We start from the raw sequence: 18,053 nt of genomic DNA, 5'->3' as shown, positions 1-18,053 counted from the left end.
AGCAAAAGTTAAAGAATATTATGGTGATCATTTATCATGGATGAAGATCATTTATCTTGAATTGAAATATAAGTCATTGTCAAGTACTCTTCAAATTCAATGGGAGGCAACTAAACTATTTAGATTAACATTTAACTTTCTATTTCCTCATATAACCATGCTAGGTATTTGTGTAAAGACTCTGAATGTCCCAGATGCACATTTTACACATCTTAAAGTGCTTCCTTACTGAGAATTGATGGACCGATTTTGTAGAAAGATGTTTTTAGATGGTTACCGAGAATCTGGAAAGGTTCATGTACTAGTACAAGGCAACATGTTTTAGGGTTCAAGAAAGAAGTTTGCAATCATAGGTACGATAAATTGTCTCAATGAAAACTTTTTTTTTGGTCAAATTTCCACAGCGATCATAGGCACGACAAGAAAGAATTTTTCAAGGGAGTAATTGCAGGATTGCAATTTCTCATCTTGAATGTCTTTAATATGTCTTTTGCATATTGCTTATGGTGCAAGAAAATACTGACCTTTGTGTTTACAAATTTCATTCTTAGAAAATAGGCAAACTTTTTTAGATCTCACATTTCAAACTCATTCTCCATGCTCGTTTTGAACTTTGCCATTCAATCTCATTTGGACCTGTGACCAATAGATCATCCACAAATAGGAAAAATATAATTTGTTCTTGCTCATTGGAACCTTTCACACACACACTCTATGTTGTGATGTGCCCTTGTTGAATCCTAGCTAGATCCAAAAGTTGACAATTCTTTTATTCCATACTCTAGGTACTGTTTCAATCCATACAATGTCTTTCTCAACTTGCACACACTTTCTTCTTGCCCTTTGATCTTAAAACCTGGTGGTTACTTGACATGTACTTCATCTCCTAGTGGTCCATTAAGAAAAGCTAACTTCACATCCAATTGATGCATTTCCCACCATTTACATATTCCAACTATCGTAATGCTCGTTGAGGTATATGTGGATACATATGTGGAGACCCATAACTCAGCCACACATAGTACCATCATATTATCTCCAAAGGTCGTATCTGAATGATGCTCATTATATGGTGTGAAACAAATATCATCCTCCTGAATACAACCAAGAGCCTGTCTGTACGGCTCAACCGTCACATTCCTCCCGAGTGGAATAATCGAGCACACAGGTGGCAACTCCCCAGTGTAGTCGAAAACATACATTCACATGATGATACTTGGAAAATGTTGGAGGAGCCATACTTGAAAATAGTTCAGATTAAAATTAGTAAGGGTATAGTACAAGTATTATGGAATTAATACTTGACATGTAAATAACCCCCAGAGGTTAGCTTGTAGATGAAGGCATGGGTCATAAGAGTGTGCCCCTCTTAAGGTCTCAAGTTCAAATCCCATAGGTGCTAATAATCCTTGTGTTGCGCCCGTCCATACATAACTTTTCTTTGAATTTAAATGGCCTCCACTAATGGATGGTGGGATTGTTCCACTTGTATTAGTCGACCGCAAGATTGGATACTAAGTTTTCAAAATATAAAATAAATCACTGGCATGTAAATAAATGAAGTAGATAGTTGATTCATATCATTTGTCTCGTCCTCCATTGACTAACTTCATCTAACTTGAAGTACAAGTAAACCAAACAATAGCCCCAGGTCACACATGAATATGGTTGTGCCAACCAAAAATAGGAAGTATGTTTTCGACGCATATTATCTATGATAGGAAACCTGTGCATCATCACCATCATTATTTTCAATGATAGTCAAGTGGTTAATATAATTTTTCTTAAGAGATGAAAATTTGGCATGACATTCTCTGGTATCTAAAATCTCCTTTTTGGCATCAGTTAAATCAACTCCTAATTATATCACCGTTAGGTTTGTTGCCCCAAATATATGAATTGAAGAGTGATCGAAAGATGGAGAAAGCACGACATATCATTGAGAGAAATACTCATCTTACCAACGAGAAGATGAAATAATGACCTCTCTACGTGGCATCTCTCAATAAATGTCGACAAAAGACCATGCTCAATATAACCATATTAAGTCCTACAAAAGTTCTTCAATCCAAATAGCCCAAATACTTCCTAAAACCAAAGTTCATTTGGTTGCCGCAACTTTGCTATCTTCCTAGCATAGTTTATACACTTTAGTGGGTCATGGTACTGCAAAGATAAATATATCAATGTCCGATTCAATTAGTATAAATAGATGTTTAAAAGCATAATTAAATATTTATGCTACCTCTCATTCCCACACATGTATAGTAGTATGGTTTTCATATATAGTAAGTATTGACATGTCATTTGGACCTTCAGGAAAACCGTTAGGTGCGACAACACTAGGTCCAATTAGATGATGTGGATCTTGCACACGTACAACTGCATCTAGATCATGTACGAAATCAGCAAGTGCATCATCATGAGTCAGAGATCCATGAAGATGGCCCCTCGATAGTACAAGATGAATCTCCAACTACACATGAGGATTTAGCCTTCTTTTTACACACTAAATCATGTTGAGAAATCGATCATGCTTGTACCTTGATTGTTTGTCAACCATTTTTCTATAATCACATAAGACAATGCATATCATAATCTCAATTAAAGTATACTTCAAAAATTAACAAACAACTACCCAATAGAACCTAAACATGACAAACATAACTAGAAATAACTCAGATTTTAGTTTTCATATTAAGAGTCTAGATTTAGAAAGATATATCAAAATTCATTACAACATAAACCGTAACAACTTAGACCAAACTTAAGTAGGAGAAAAATGATATTACATTTCTATTATATGAAATATAATATAGTTTAAGTAGAATCTACGAAGAAATTGGATGCATCAATATTAAAAGAGTAAGTGAGAATGAAAAATTTACCTAATATTCTTCAAATGTGAGAAATGAATTACTAGAATTGATTAATGGACTTAGTTTGGACTTTGGATGATTAGGAGTAAAAATTGAGAGATTTTTGATTCGGTTTAATTACAGTTGAACCGGTAAAACCAAGACTCGAGCTACACGGTTCGGTTTTAAAATTTCTTCCCAGTTCTCTCTCTCTCTCTCTCTCTCTCTCTCTCTCTCTCTCTCTCTCTCTCTCTCTCTCTCTCTCTCTCCGTTTGCTCTACAAGTCGCCGCCGTCAACCTCCACGGGGCCGACCACTACGCAACTTCTCTCGCTGCCGCCGCTCTATATTCCAGTTTCTCTTTGTGAAGGTTAGTGAGTTCTCTTCCAATAAACCCTAGAGAAATTCATGTTTCAACTTTTTCATTCTTGAATTCAATTTATTGATTTTTCCATTCATTTTATGGTTTGTATTCATTCGATTGTTCAATGCTCTACTGTTTTTCATTTTTTGTAATATAATTGAATTTTGAAATAGGAAAATTGCCACTGTTTACTGTTGTTGTTAGGTTTTAAGCTCCTAATTTTGTGCAATTCATGGTTAATTTTCCGAATTTGTTGAATAACTCAGAAATGTGTCGCCGCTATAGCACGCCATCGACAACTTAGGTTGGGTTTTAGGATTGACACTAGGTCACATATTCTCTTAATGCATGTTAACTTCAGGTCTGAAAATGAAAGTCTACTATATGTTAAATGTTCTGAGATTTGAATGCATCTGTGTAATCCTTATATTTGAAGTTAAGTACCTTAAATCCATCATACAAGATGATGAAGAATAGTGGGAGACGTATACTTTAATATCTAACTTGGGCCAAGTTGAAAAACAGAAATGTATCATGTGTTATTTAGGAATTTTGTATCTGAGCTTTAAAAAAGCTACCACATATTTGTTTTGTTGAGATTTTATTTTATCAGACTCTTGGATTTCGATGACATAAATTGTTATTATGTCTTTTGTTGGTGAGTATGGACTATTATTTCCTGGCATTCAAAAGCGTTTTATATATATATGACTTGGAACCTCTATGTGTGATTGTAAAATTAGTATGTTTTGGAATGAAAGTGAGTTGATGGTGATTCTCCAGAATTCGATTTATCAAGAAATTGGTTACCAAATGTCTTAAATTGAATAGACTCTTTCGCAATCAGATCTATTTTGAATCATTTTGTAGAAACTAATAGGTAAGGTGCTTAAAAGTATGAAAACATTTTCTGTACAATTGACTTCGAGACATATTTATTTTATGTGTCAGCTTTCAGGTTAGAAAGTGTTTTTTTTTTTCTTGGCTTCAACACACTTTAGACAATTCTCATGTTAATGATGATTATTGAGATGGTTAAAGATCTTAAATTTGATTGTAATTTTTTGGTAGGAGATGGATTGATGAAGAGGAATACTAGCATATCTTGTTTTAGGATTTTTTTTCAATAAATAAATTATTCCATTTAGACGCATATAATAATTTTCCTTCTCAATTTAAATAATTTATAAATGATGTTCATATTCTATTAATTACAAAATATATATGTATCGGCGTCGGTGTCATAGGTTTTTGACATTAGCAATACTGACATGTCTATAAATGTAATTCATTTGGGTTTGAATACATTTATTAAAGTTTTTTCTTAATATTTATTTTTGCATGAATGATAAGGATTATTAATTAAAGTTAAATTGTTCGCACCCCATGATCAGGGTTCTGAATACGCTACTGGCCATCGCATAAAGTTTTCAGGTTTTGAATTGTTAGAGGCTAGGCTATAGAGAGAAATGCAGCACCATCATAGGCTTCTCATACTGTATGCAACTCAAACCGGCAATGCATTGGATGCTGCTGAACGTCTTGCTCGTGAAGCCGAACGAAGATCCTGCCCCAACAAACTTCTTTCTCTTCATGATTATGATCCTGTATGATTTATTTTCTTTATGCCCTTGTGCAATCTTTGGATATATTTTTTCAAAATCTTCTTTTGGTATCAAGGTTTAAATTTTAGCTAATGGGTTGCTTTGTTCAGAGTCTATTACCTCAGGAAGAGGCTGTCATTTTTGTGGTTTCTACCACAGGCCAGGGTGACGCCCCTGATTCCATGAAGGTAACTTCCTTTAAACCCTCTCTTATATTTTGTTTAAGAGTTAAATATGTCGTTAGTTCCAATAAAATTTACATTTTTTGTTATAATGTATGTGACCACTTTTTTAGTCCCTACAAATTACAAAATTAACACCATGCAGTTTGTAATTTATATAGACTGGAAAAATGGGTACTTGGACTGAAAATAAAAATTGAGATAATTATAGAGACAAAACATTTAGCCCTTTTATTTAATTAGTTTTTGTTCCTTTCCTTTGCATTATTTGAGGTTGTTTCTTTTAATCTATAGTTTTGCTAATTCTTCTTTTGTGATTCCAGATCTTTTGGAGGTTTCTTCTTCAAAGAAATCTCAGCAACCAATGGCTAAAAGGGGTTCATTACACTGTCTTCGGTTTGGGTGATTCTGGTTATCAGAAGTACAATGTAATCATGCTAATTGAATTGTGGTTTTTTTGTTTGAAAAGTTGTGTTTCATTCTGTTAGATTATAAGTATTGCAGTACTTCTGAGAGTTGTATTGTTTATTGATTATGTTCTTCTTGATACTTAATCACTATGAGCTAAATATGTACTGAATGATATTTTGATTATGAGTAAACAACTTAATTTTTAGTTGATACAAATTTTATTATTTTGCACTTAAGTTTATTTTGTTTAGTTTCATGTTTTGAATAACCTTCACTTGCAAACTGTGGCAGTTTGTTGCAAAGAAGCTGGACAAAAGATTAATGGACCTTGGAGGAACAACTATTGTAGAAAGAGGCTTGGGAGATGATCAACATCCTTCAGGGTATGATTTTGGATTATGTTGTCGATTAAGAATATTCTGCTTGATTAAGCAGAAACATCTACCTTTGTGCTTGTGGAATATGAAAAGGTTTAACAATGTGATTAAGTTATTGATTTGTCCTGAATGTACTCTGAGTTTGAGTATTCTTGTTTTTAGTGGTTGGTATTCATTCAAGTGTGTGAATACTCTTCTTTTCTTTTCTTTGATAAATGCTTCCTTGGATGATATGAATCTACCCTACCCCTGGGATTTTGGTATTATACCTTGTTACTACTAGCTACGGAGAACTAGGTTATACACAATAGTTACTTTACTCTTTGCAGTTTCTTTAAAGCATGCTGTTTTTTAATTTATTTATAGTATTCTCAGTAGTTGTATTTTGGAGTATAGAGTTTTTCTTTCCGCTACTAAAGATTGTATAATTATTTGTAGCTATGAAGGTACTCTTGATCCTTGGATATCTTCTCTATGGAGAATGTTAAACATGATCAAACCAGAACTATTACCAAATGGCCCAGATGTTGTAATTCAAGATACAGTGTTGATTGACCGACCTAAAGTCCAAATCTCATATCACAATATTGAAAATATCGAGTCGCGGTTTTCAAGTGCATCAGGTATCACAAACTCGGTAAATTCTTGGTTGGGTTGCAATGTTTTATTAGCAATTATTATGATCTCAAACAGCCTATTTATGTATATTTCTTTTGCTGTCTTCATTTTACCTTTCATATGAATTTAATACGATGCATATTAAGTATTAGCTTGTTCAAAATTGGTCGAACCCCTTGCTTTCATTCCTTAATCACTGACTTCTTCTAGAGTCTATGGCAAATTATTGGCCGTGCGTTGTGTGTTTGGATTACTCATGATGGTAAATTTTTTAGAGTTATTGATGCTTTAACTCCAAAGCTTGATTTTTGTCATATTTGAGCAAAATCACCTCAAGTTGTGTGTGTGTGTGTATTTCGGGTTAGTTAGTGCTTCCAATGCACGGTTTACTATGGTTGAGTTATGATTTGATTTCGCCTTGCACATTTGTACCCTCATTGTTGATAATAAAATATTAGTTGTTCTCATTATATTTGACTAGAATTTTATAACATATGAATCGTTCAGATTTAACGAGTCATGATATTCTTCGGCGTGCTCGTTCAATGCATCCTGGAAATTCTTCTTCTGACAGAAGTGGGCATCCTGACTGCTTTCTTAAGATGGTACTAGATAGGACACTTTACCTTTGGTAGTTTTATGCTGATGGACAGTTACGCCTTGGTAGCAGTGATCAAATGTCTTAATCTTTATTCCGTGCTAATCATGCAGGTGAAGAATCTTCCTTTAACCAGACCAAACTTCGGAAAAGATGTTCGTCATTTTGAATTTGAATTTGTTTCAGATGTAAGCTATCTTGTCTTTTTAACCTATTTGCAAAACTTGTCTAATGATAAGAGGAACAAAAGGCCTATGATGAAATTCACATGTATAACATTGTAGAGAGCTTTTTCATTTATGTACATACATTGAATCACAATTTACGGTGATTTGTATTCTGTGTATGTTACTTACATTACAACACACGTTAAAATAATTATGAAGTTATTCATCTTCCTTCTTTGAATTAATGTATATATGCATTTTGGGTCCCGCAGGTTGTTCAGTATGACACTGGTGATGTTCTTGAAATTCTACCTGGTCAAGATTCAGCCGCAGTTGATGCTTTTATACAACGTTGTAATTTGGATCCTGATTCACTCATCACCGTAAGTCTTTTTTGGTAAAAGTCTTCTAAGCTTAATTATTGTTCAATTATATTAAAAATACATTAATCTTAACATTGAACATCTTAGATTGTCCCAGTTTTCATATTTGCTTATATATTATAGTTTCAATACATGATTATTATTGAGTATCCCTTTTCCTCCCTATATACCTAAAGGCATAATCCTTACAACTTCAACAGTTAAGATGAATGTGCTTCTTTGACCCTCTTCAGCATTGAGTTCACACATTTAATCAGCTAAGAAAAACATGTCTCAACGTGATTTTGAAAAAAGAGAAACAGGGAAACTCCTTGTATAATTCTGAGTTATATCTGAATGTAGACATGATTTATTAATTTTGTGTTTGAAATTTGAGTTTAATAGTACAAGACTTCAACGCCATAAACATATTTTATTAGATTCATATTTTTGTTTGATTGAAGCATTTGTAAGCTTTTCTAATATGATATCCCCTAAATTTCAGGTGAGTCCCAGAGAAATGGATAGTTGCAATGGACATGGCTCTAGAATGCCTGTAAAATTAAAAACTTTTGTGGAATTGACTATGGATGTTGCTTCTGCTTCCCCTCGGCGGTATTTCTTTGAGGCAAGATGCTGTATGTTTGACTTTCCTTTGAATTTTTCATTCTTCACCAATGTTTCCTCATCAAAAGCTAACTCGGCAACATTTTGATGTCCCAGGTTATGAGCTTTTTTGCAACAGCTGAACATGAGAAAGAAAGACTTAAGGATTTCGCTTCGCCAGAAGGAAGAGATGACCTATACCAATACAACCAGAAGGAGAGAAGAACAGTTCTTGAGGTGAGTTCAATTAAACGTATATTGTACATTATTTTGCTTTGATTCAATTCAGTGTTTTTTACGTATTGAATCATTTTACTCATATATATGTTCTATTTCTTCTGGGATAAAAAGGTGCTTGAGGATTTTCCTTCTGTACAAATGCCATTTGAGTGGTTAATTCAATTGGTTCCTCTACTGAAAACAAGAGCATTTTCCATATCATCGTCTCAATCAGCTCACCCTAATCAAGTACACTTGACTGTGAATGTTGTGTCCTGGACAACACCATACAAGAGGAAAAAGAAAGGACTATGCTCCTCGTGGCTAGCTACATTAGATCCTTGCGATGGTATGTACAAAAAAATTGCCACTTTTTGCCCGTTTGTTTTAGCTTTTCTCAAAAATGATTTTTATAGTGTTAAATAATTTGTCATGTGTCTTGTTTTATACAGCCGTGAGTATTCCTGCCTGGTTCCAAAAAGGTTCTCTTCCAACACCATCACCCTCACTTCCCCTCATACTTGTTGGACCAGGAACAGGATGTGCGCCTTTTCGCGGATTTATAGAGGAAAGGGCCTTGCAAAGTAAAACTAGTTACACTGCTCCAGTTATATTTTTCTTTGGCTGTTGGAATGAAGATGGTGACTTTTTATACAAGGACTTCTGGCTGAATCATTCACAGAAGAATGGTGTGCTTTCAGAAGCAAAGGGTGGTGGTTTCTATGTTGCTTTCTCTAGAGACCAACCTGAGAAAATTTATGTTCAGCATAAGATGAGGGAACACAGTGAAAGGGTTTGGAACCTATTAGCCGAGGGAGCCGCTGTTTATATAGCAGGTTCATCAACTAATATGCCTACGGATGTAACTTCAGCTTTTGAGGAGATTGTTTCAAAAGAAAATGATGTTTCAAAGGAAGATGCAGCTAGGTTGATTAGGGCATTAGAAAGATCTGGTAAATATCACATTGAAGCATGGTCTTGATGACACTTGACAGTTTTGCAGGCGTCAAAAAGCAGATTGTATCCCTACAGCCAGCCTCACATTGCAACCAGATTTTGAGGAATTTTCTCGAGATTAATCTAACGATCTACAGCCAGCTCCATCGTAAAAGCGGTTTTAGATGATATGGGTTTCTCAAGGAGGTACTAATAATACAGTTTTTTATGTCCAATTTTTCTTATTAAGATTATTATTACATTTGATTTAAGGAAGTGATCTTTATTATTTCATTTATACATTGTAAATACTTAACTGGTTTGTGAATACTGAATAGTAGTAGTATTTCGCACACATTTTGCCAACAGTGATATTAGATTTTGGGTAATTATGAATATTTCTTAGATCCATTTCTACGCTCTTGTTCACATTTGAAGGACAATTAATAAATCATTGAATTGGATGATAAATAAATAAATGAAAAAATAAAAAAAAAAAAAAAAAAAAATAAGAATCGAATGAACCAATGCGGTTCATTCTGGTTCAACTAAACTAATATCCAATCGAGGGTCTAGTTTTAAAAATATTGGTTTTGTTTGTGTGCTCATCTGGTTCTCACCGACATCATCTTCCAATCCAAATGTTCATGATGTGTATGCATTTTCTTTACATGTCTTCTTACCATGAGATTCACATCAACATTACTTTGAGACCTATGTGGATTCCATCTAATAGCCTGTGAAGAAGGGTATGTTTTTTCTTCACTCAAATCTTCATTTTCTCTAGCTTCATCAAACTCACTTTTATGATCATTATAACCATCCAAATTCTTGTATGAGCTTAATTCACCAACCATGTCACTTTCTCTACTTGCATTTCCCTTTAAAACTAATATTGTTGCACTCTCTTGTGTTATCATTTCATCTCTTGGATTTTGACTTAATTGAGATTCCTCTTTAAGATCAATACTATAGTTTCTTTTTGAAATTACTACACCCTCTTGTTTATGATTTAAGTATTTACTTATCTCCAAAGTTGCTAATTCCAAAGCTTGTAGAACAGCTTCTGCAGCATTTTTGTTCCTTCTCTTTTCCTCATTCACATCAAATAGATTCTTATCTTGAATTACATTTTGATTAGGATCATGTTGAATATCTTCCTCATTCACATCAAATAGATTCTCATCTTGATTTACATTTTGATTAGAATCATGTTGTTGAGAGTCTTCATGTTTAACATCATCAATAGATTCAACACTACTACAAATTTTGGTTTCTAGTTTATTTTTCGTCTGGTCAGCATTCAATATTTCCTGCAATACATATCACAACATAATCCATTTAGATTTTGAAATGACTTATTTGAGTTTATTTACCGACACAACTCTTCGGAGACTACATGTAAGTGTTCATAAAAACTACTTTTAACGACATGTTCATAAATTATTCTGAACTTATTTTTATAGATTTTTTAGAATAACTTATGAAACAATTTATAGAAATAATTTATGTATAAGCACTTATTTTGAGACATGTTTTTTTTTTTACCTTATTTGACAACGTAGTGTCCATCCCTAAAGGCAAAGTAACTCCTATCTCTAGAGCAATTTTCTTCATAGCATTCATTTTGGTTTCCATTGTGATATATCTTGATGAAAGCTTTTGAATCATCTACATAGTTAAGTCAGAAAAATATATTAGAATACTGTGATAGTTAATTGAACTCTTGAAATAAATGAGGTTTCAAAATATCTATATACCTTAGAGTTCACTCCATTGTTTTTATGCAATTTAATAGCATGATCTGCAAATTCTTTCCCAAATTTTGAAGTCATAATCTCTTGGATTTTGTGTAATTCTGGAAAATTGCCACACCTTGATGATGCAAATATAAGGCTGCATGTTGCTTCCATGAGATCAATGGGACACTCCCTATTTTTGAAATTACTAAATTAGTATATTAAGGTAGTAAAGTAATGCATGTGCCATTTCCATTCACAATTAAAGAAAGGATGAGATTTCCATAAATCCTAGTTCAACTCGCACAAGATGATACATGTAGATTGGACGCTATCATCAGAATTTGAACCCTAATGCTGGTAGGTTGGACGTTATAATCAGAATTTAAACTTTGATATTCAATTATGTGTGAGAATTTTTAGTGATCAGTGATTGTTATGACTTCGTGTACAAAAAAAAGAAAATAGGAAGAGATGAGAAAAACTAACTTATTATTTTCAAGTACTTGAGCTTTTTCTCTTAGGACATTACAATAATCTTCAATCATGATAAATGCATCCAACATGTTTTGCTCTACAATCCAATGTTCTACCTGTTTATAAATAAAAAATACAAAATGCTTGTTGAATAAAAGAGAAAAATAATTTATAAAAAATAAATAATAATAATAGTTTTGATACTTACACGAAGAAGAGCTTGATCATAGTCACCAAGTTTCAAGAGTTGAGAAATATCATAGTGAGCATAAGAAGCTTTAGCTTTGCGATGATTCTTCAAAATTGCAATCCTAGAAATTCCAAGTAATGTTATGTTTTTCAATTTTGAAGCAAAACTTTTTCCTATAAGACCCATTTTGTTCACTTGTATGAATATTGAAAATTTGCTATAAACTTTGATGATGATGATAGAACAATAAATGAGTTTATATTATAACAACAACTATATAACTTCAATGTAAGAGTTTGTGTTCAAGTTTGAGTTGATTCATGAACATGTCAATGTTTGTGTATATATATAATATGGACATGTTTGTTATGAATAGAATCAAGCCTTGATAGTAGCAAAAATAATTAAATATGACTAAGATATGAGATTGGTTACTTGTGTTGAATTGACCTAACCTATGCTTTTTTGTATGAATAGTTCTTTCTTACATGTTTCCTTTTGCATCATAAATTAATAATTTATTTGCATGAGTGGAGACCAAAGTTATACTATATGTTTATGATAATAGATAAAGCCAAGTGGAATTTGACCACTTTTTCTAAGACTAGTTTCAAAGGTCAAGGATGTTACATAGTTGTTGTTTTTGTTTTTATTATTATTTGGATAACTTTATGTTTTTGTATTTGGTTGAAAATGTTAGTTTGGTCAACCATCATCACACGTATTTACCATGTTCGAGAATATTTGACTATAGGTGGCTGCCGATTAACTAAGGAAGGTATAATGAAAATCATGTACACTTTTAAAATAATTTATTTTTAAAAAAGTTAAAATTGAACTAAATATTCTATTTTAACACAAGAAATATAAATTATATTGAAGAAAAATTGTAAATTAAATGACGAGAGATGGAGGATGATTTCCATAGTTTATTCTTCTAAAAATATTTTGTGGATTTTATATGTTTTCATCGACCTTAAGTCACTTGTTCACTGCGGCTATAAGATATTAATTGTTTTTTTTTGTTAAAATTTATCACAATTTTGTTCTTTGAAAAATATTTATCGTTGAATTAAAGAGTGTTGATGTTGTATATAAACTGCAATTAGTTTCATTCTCAAGATCGGCTCAATTCAATCAAGACACACTAGTCATTGACGTACAAGCGGATTTGCATCCATAATTCTCTCACATGACACATCACTCATTTCATTAGAATTGTTGATCTGCATTCAAAAGTTACTCGCTCTCCATGTCAAACAATCTAGAGATACCTGTAACTAGGAGGTGACAAAACGGATCCGACCAATTGGGCATGCGCGAGGCAAGCCATGAGTTTAGACCCACACCATGTAATGTGCATATCTCGTCTACTCTGTTTTTTGCGGGCACAATTGTTTACATGATTTTTTTTAGGCTCAAAAGGTGTAGTGTCTGCGGTCCACCCGTCCCATATTTTTGCGGGGCAGGCATGCCCATTTGCCACTCCTAATTGTAACCGTCTCTCTTATATAAGTGTTACTCTGAGTTACATCCATGTACGATTCAACTCATATTTTCAAAGTTCCACCTCAATCTCATATTGATTGAGCCTCAAAGTACTAATCTTTTTTGTAGGTACCTTATTCGATATTTGGAGAACTTTCACCACCACATCAAAAACATCTTCATGGTAGTCATCTTCCACCTACCAACCAATCTCTTTTCTAGTAAGGAATGGAAGTCTCGTCAGTGATAAACTATATAGAGTAGCTGTTAAACTTCATATTGATCAAGAAGGAAAATGAAAAACGGTGATGTGATTGACTGCACTGATTAAGGCCTTCCCCAAAGATTATTGATTAAGTGACTTTTGTAACACCCCATATTTTACATTTATTAATTTAATGGGAGTTTAAATTACTTTCTTGGATTACTGGTATTTTTAATTGGAATTAAGTTGGAAATTGTGTAAAATAAGCTATTGGGCCAAGTTGTGGTTAGTAATGGAGGGGGTGTAATTGATAGGCCTTATTACTAAAGTTATTTTGCTTTATTTTTCATAAAATAAGAAAAAGAAGGAAATTGGAAAATAGAGAAGAAAAACCTAAGAGGAAGAAGGAGAGAGCTCATGGAGAAAAGAGATTTTCGTATTCATGGTGCAACCCTCATAAAATGGGTCATAACTCTCTGCTCGTAACTCCAAACCAGGTAATTCTCGAAGATTCGGATTCTACACGAAATTTCCTTTGATTTGATATATTAATTCGTGTCAGGGAGGTTCTCGATGAGGGAGATAAGCGAGTTTGAAGTTTGGGAATTCCTGCTGAAAGTGAAGAAAAGGGCTTACGGATTTGATGGAGAAGAAGGGGGAAAGTCCAGATTCTTGGCTAAGGTAAGGGGGGACTCTTCCGATTAACATCTATTATCGGGTTATGGATAATAGGACTGATATAGATATATTATTTCATGTCAATTGAGTCGTATGATAGAGTTGGGATTTTGGGGATGTTTGTTGATAATTATCTGTTTTGATGAATTTCTATGAATTTGGTGTTGTATGATGTTTGATGATGCATAATATATGTTATATGTGAGTATGATATATGTTGTGTGGCTTTTTTGTGGTGTTTGATCAATTTGAATCGATTTGGTCAAGGTTGAGGAATTTGGGATTCAGGTTCGTATACTGTTAATTGCGATGGGAATCTCTGATCTGGTCAGTTCGCGCCGCATCCAATTGTTGGCGCCGCGAACTGCTTGGCAGAAAGCTTGAGGAGAATTATTTCACTCAGTTCGCGCCGCGTCCCTTGTTGGCGCCGCGAAGGCATCGTTTTTTGGCAGCGCGTCGCGAACAATGTGTGGCGCCGCGTGCTGCTATTAAATTTTGAAAAGTTTACAGATGCGTATCTTTTGAACCGTTGGCCTGTTTTAAGTGCCGTTTCGAGCAGGATGAAGTTTATGAAGTATTCTTTGATGTAAGGATGATGAAATGAGCAGTAGCTCGAGATTATTTTTAAATCACAATTTTGCTTGTTTTGATGAATGTTGTGTTGCGGACATATATGATGAGATGTAACGATACAAGCTATGTTTAAAATATGATTCCTGTGATGATTTGTTTGTTGGTATGATGAATCCTATGAGATAGTTTTGTGATGATGTGAGTATGATGTGTATATCTTGTCTGTTGGATGGACGACGTATTGTTGACATATATGATAAAATGTGACAATATAAGATATTGTTTTGAAAAACATTATGATGTGATGATTTGTTGAGAATTATATGATGATGATTGCTTTGTTTTAGAATGATGGGGATACATGTATGTTCTTCCTTACTGATGATGATGATTGATGTGGATACATGTATGTTTTTAATGATGATGATGATTGATTGTACTTGAATGATGCTAATGTATATAAACATACTTTGATGATGATGATGATGATGATGTTGATGATGATGATGATGAAATGAGTATTTGATGATGTTACTCATAGAATTGACGATGGTATAAGTATGTTCATGTATGTTTGCATTCATTCATATTCATTGATGATCCTGTATCCATGATGATGTGTTGGATCAGTAAAGGGCATGATTCCCATTGTGTGGAATCTGTGCTGGCAGGGCCGTATCTTGATGATGTTGGATCGGTCATGGGTTATTCCCATTTGATGATGTTGGTACCACATGCATAGTGTCAGTTGCATTCATATGCATGACTTTTATAACATGATTGGATGTATTCCAGTGTTATAAATATTGATGATGTGTTGATTGATTGTTTTGTGATGATGGAACTTGTCTGAATGTCTGTTTATGAAACAATTGGGTGAATGATGTAACTATGATGTGTTATTATTTATGATTCAATAACATTTGTTTATTTGAATGAGACTCACCCTTACTGTTGACATTTTCAGATTGGCGAGTAGCGGCTTTGGCTTTGGTGAGGATAGCTCATAGGCCAGTTTGTTTAAGTATAGCGTCGGTGTCATGCTCTAATATTGTAACACTGGGGGAACGTTAGTTTAGAGTCTATGATGTTACTCCATTGTGTTCTTATTGTATTAATTTTGTGGGATATTGCATAGATGATGTTATGCTTATCCGTATGATGAATATTCCGTTGTGTAAAAACATGATTTTGTTAAATTAATGATTCGTTCCTAAGTGAAGCATGACAATTGATTTATGATAAATTGTTTTAAATTGAATTGTGGCACCCTTGTTTTCATGTTTTACTCTGAATTATTTTATTAATTTCCGTGGGGTTTAGAAGGGTGTTACAATAGTGGTATCAGAGCAGGTCGGTCCGTCCGGCCAATTGTCGAGTCAGTTGAGTTGCACGACAGTTGAATACTGTCGGCATATTATCCCTTGGTACGCGACATGTGAGTGAATCACTGTCGGTACTTGGTTGTTTGTTGCGGAAGTTGGTTTGAAACAAGTGGGGGAGAAGCTTCGCTTCTCGGTTATGTTTCAGTTGTAAGATGATTGATTCAGTAGGCTGTTGTTAGCAACAGTGCAAGCATTGTTGGAGTTTGTTGTTTCCCGAATTGAAGGTGACTTGGAATTAGGACTTGGCTGGTAATTAAGTTTGAGCATCTTGAGGGAGGATGATTATATGCAATTGATGATTATTTTTAGGAGAGGAAAATTAGAAAGTTGCAATGTATCAGCTCTGCTGAGGGGCTGCGAAGTTGTCAGTTGAGTAGCCTTGCGTCTCGGAAGAGGTTCAGCTGCAAGTTGCAAAGAGGATTGTAGTCGTAATGTTTCAGAAATCGCACTTCGGCGATGGGATGTGTTGCTCAAGTTATAAGAATGTTTGGAAGTGAAGAGATATGATAAGGGGCTGTTTCAGATGTGATCGAGTTGAAGAGAATGAGTTTTGGAGTGAGATTTTCGTAAGCAAAACGCAGGAAAATTGCTGAGTAGCTGCAGAACTTCGAAAATTCATAACTGGAGTTCTGGACATCCGATTTGAGTTCCATTTGAAGCGTCGGAAAGCTAACGAGATGAACTTTGTGATAAAAATGGTTGCAGCAGCTGTAACATAATTAATTGTGACAGTATGACGTTGGGAAGAGGTGAAGTTACAGTTACTCTTGTTCTTAGAACTAGACTTATTGGCACTGCACGGGATGTCAGTGTCAGCGTTGAACGGATTGAAGGAATAATTAGAGGGTTTGTTGAGAAGTAATTTTAGGAATTAAATGTACCATTTGAGGAGTTTTAGAGATATCGTATAGAGTATCGCTGCATGATAACGATGTTGCATTTTAGATAACGATGGAAAATTCGTATCTTGAGTTCCGAGCGTCGGATTAACGTGTCGTTTGAACCTACGAAGAGGAGAGATTATGTTCTACCTTATAAGAGAGTTATAAATACAGTAGAGGTGATCCTTTGAGTAGATATTCCAAAGTTGGTTAAGGAAGCGTGAAGATTGTTGAATAGGAATGCCTAGTACCACGATTGTTTGAAACGAAATCGAGTAGAACATGTTGTTGATGAATAAGTGAATGAGATGTTCGGTAATAAAGATGATTTGAGTGCCGATGGATTTTAGTGAGGAGTGAATTAGTAGGAAAGGTGGAACAAACTTTGGGAACAGTTGAAGTCGTAATTGTGATGCCAAAGTAACGACGGGTATAAAAGAAGAATTGTAGAGAATTTCTAACACCTATTGATGTGAGGAAGACTTTGTGGAAATTCTGAGTGGAATGATATTTGGACGCGAAAGATGTCATGGGATTTAGATTAAAACCTCGAGTTGTGAATGTTGTTGCGGTCTTTTGCTAAGATGAGGATTTTGATTTGGAACGAGATGAATAGTAATGTATGAGTATATTAGTGATTATGAGGTTTGGAAGTACTTAACAAGTATGTGATGCTAAGTGACTATGAAGAGGATTGCGTAAAATGTTTGGACATTGGTGTCTCACCGACAAGATCCAATGAGAAGGGAGTATGCGAGTTGTAAAAACTCAAAGCGAATTATTGGATTATGATGATATTAATGAGTTTGGGTGCAAACTCAGGAAGGACACTATTATGTAGTAACGACAATTTATGCTTAAATATGGTTGTCGGCTATCTATTGACAAATTGAGGACTTGATCACCCTTAATCTCTTGTTGGTAGTCGACGGAATCATATAGATGGGATGAACTTGTTTTGTTACCTTAATGGTTTGGGATGTGAAGAATACTAAGCCGTGAGAATAATCACTCACCATGTTGTGTGAACTTATGAAGAAGTGAATACGAAAGAGTGCAATATATTGGATGATGACTTAAGACGGGTAATTAGAGTCGTGCAGCGAAAGTGTGATGTGGAGTAGTGTGCAAGTACT

General features: G+C 34.2%; 2 protein-coding genes across 5 annotated transcripts; one reads left to right on the top strand and one right to left on the bottom strand.

Moving 5' to 3' along the window:
- Positions 1 to 3,057: 3,057 nt before the first annotated feature.
- LOC131608723 (NADPH-dependent diflavin oxidoreductase 1-like) lies at positions 3,058 to 9,705 on the top strand. 4 transcript variants are annotated; one of them, XM_058880248.1, is made up of 13 exons: positions 3,058 to 3,227; positions 4,656 to 4,828; positions 4,936 to 5,013; positions 5,331 to 5,435; positions 5,710 to 5,801; positions 6,234 to 6,418; positions 6,921 to 7,018; positions 7,125 to 7,199; positions 7,451 to 7,561; positions 8,046 to 8,168; positions 8,264 to 8,383; positions 8,498 to 8,714; positions 8,818 to 9,705. In XM_058880248.1, exons 2-13 carry the CDS (start codon positions 4,691 to 4,693, stop codon positions 9,345 to 9,347), a joined length of 1,872 nt encoding a protein of 623 aa, XP_058736231.1. In that variant the 5' UTR covers positions 3,058 to 3,227; positions 4,656 to 4,690; the 3' UTR covers positions 9,348 to 9,705. The 4 variants fall into 4 exon arrangements, with proteins under 4 accessions (XP_058736231.1, XP_058736230.1, XP_058736228.1 ...); XM_058880247.1 differs by having other exon boundaries at positions 4,649 to 4,828; XM_058880245.1 differs by having other exon boundaries at positions 3,059 to 3,227; positions 4,616 to 4,828.
- A 15-nt stretch (positions 9,706 to 9,720) lies between these two features.
- LOC131608724 (uncharacterized) lies at positions 9,721 to 12,000 on the bottom strand. Its single transcript, XM_058880250.1, has 4 exons — positions 11,530 to 12,000; positions 11,062 to 11,233; positions 10,850 to 10,972; positions 9,721 to 10,614 (listed from the first exon to the last, which is right to left on the bottom strand). Exons 1-4 carry the CDS (start codon positions 11,604 to 11,606, stop codon positions 9,907 to 9,909), a joined length of 1,080 nt encoding a protein of 359 aa, XP_058736233.1. The 5' UTR covers positions 11,607 to 12,000; the 3' UTR covers positions 9,721 to 9,906.
- Between the last annotated feature and the right edge of the window lie 6,053 nt (positions 12,001 to 18,053).

This window comes from Vicia villosa, linkage group LG6, assembly GCF_029867415.1.
Source record: "Vicia villosa cultivar HV-30 ecotype Madison, WI linkage group LG6, Vvil1.0, whole genome shotgun sequence".
NCBI lineage: Eukaryota > Viridiplantae > Streptophyta > Magnoliopsida > Fabales > Fabaceae > Vicia > Vicia villosa.
The sequence above is the reverse complement of the archived record's forward strand: the minus strand, read 5'-3'. Positions and strand labels throughout refer to the sequence as shown.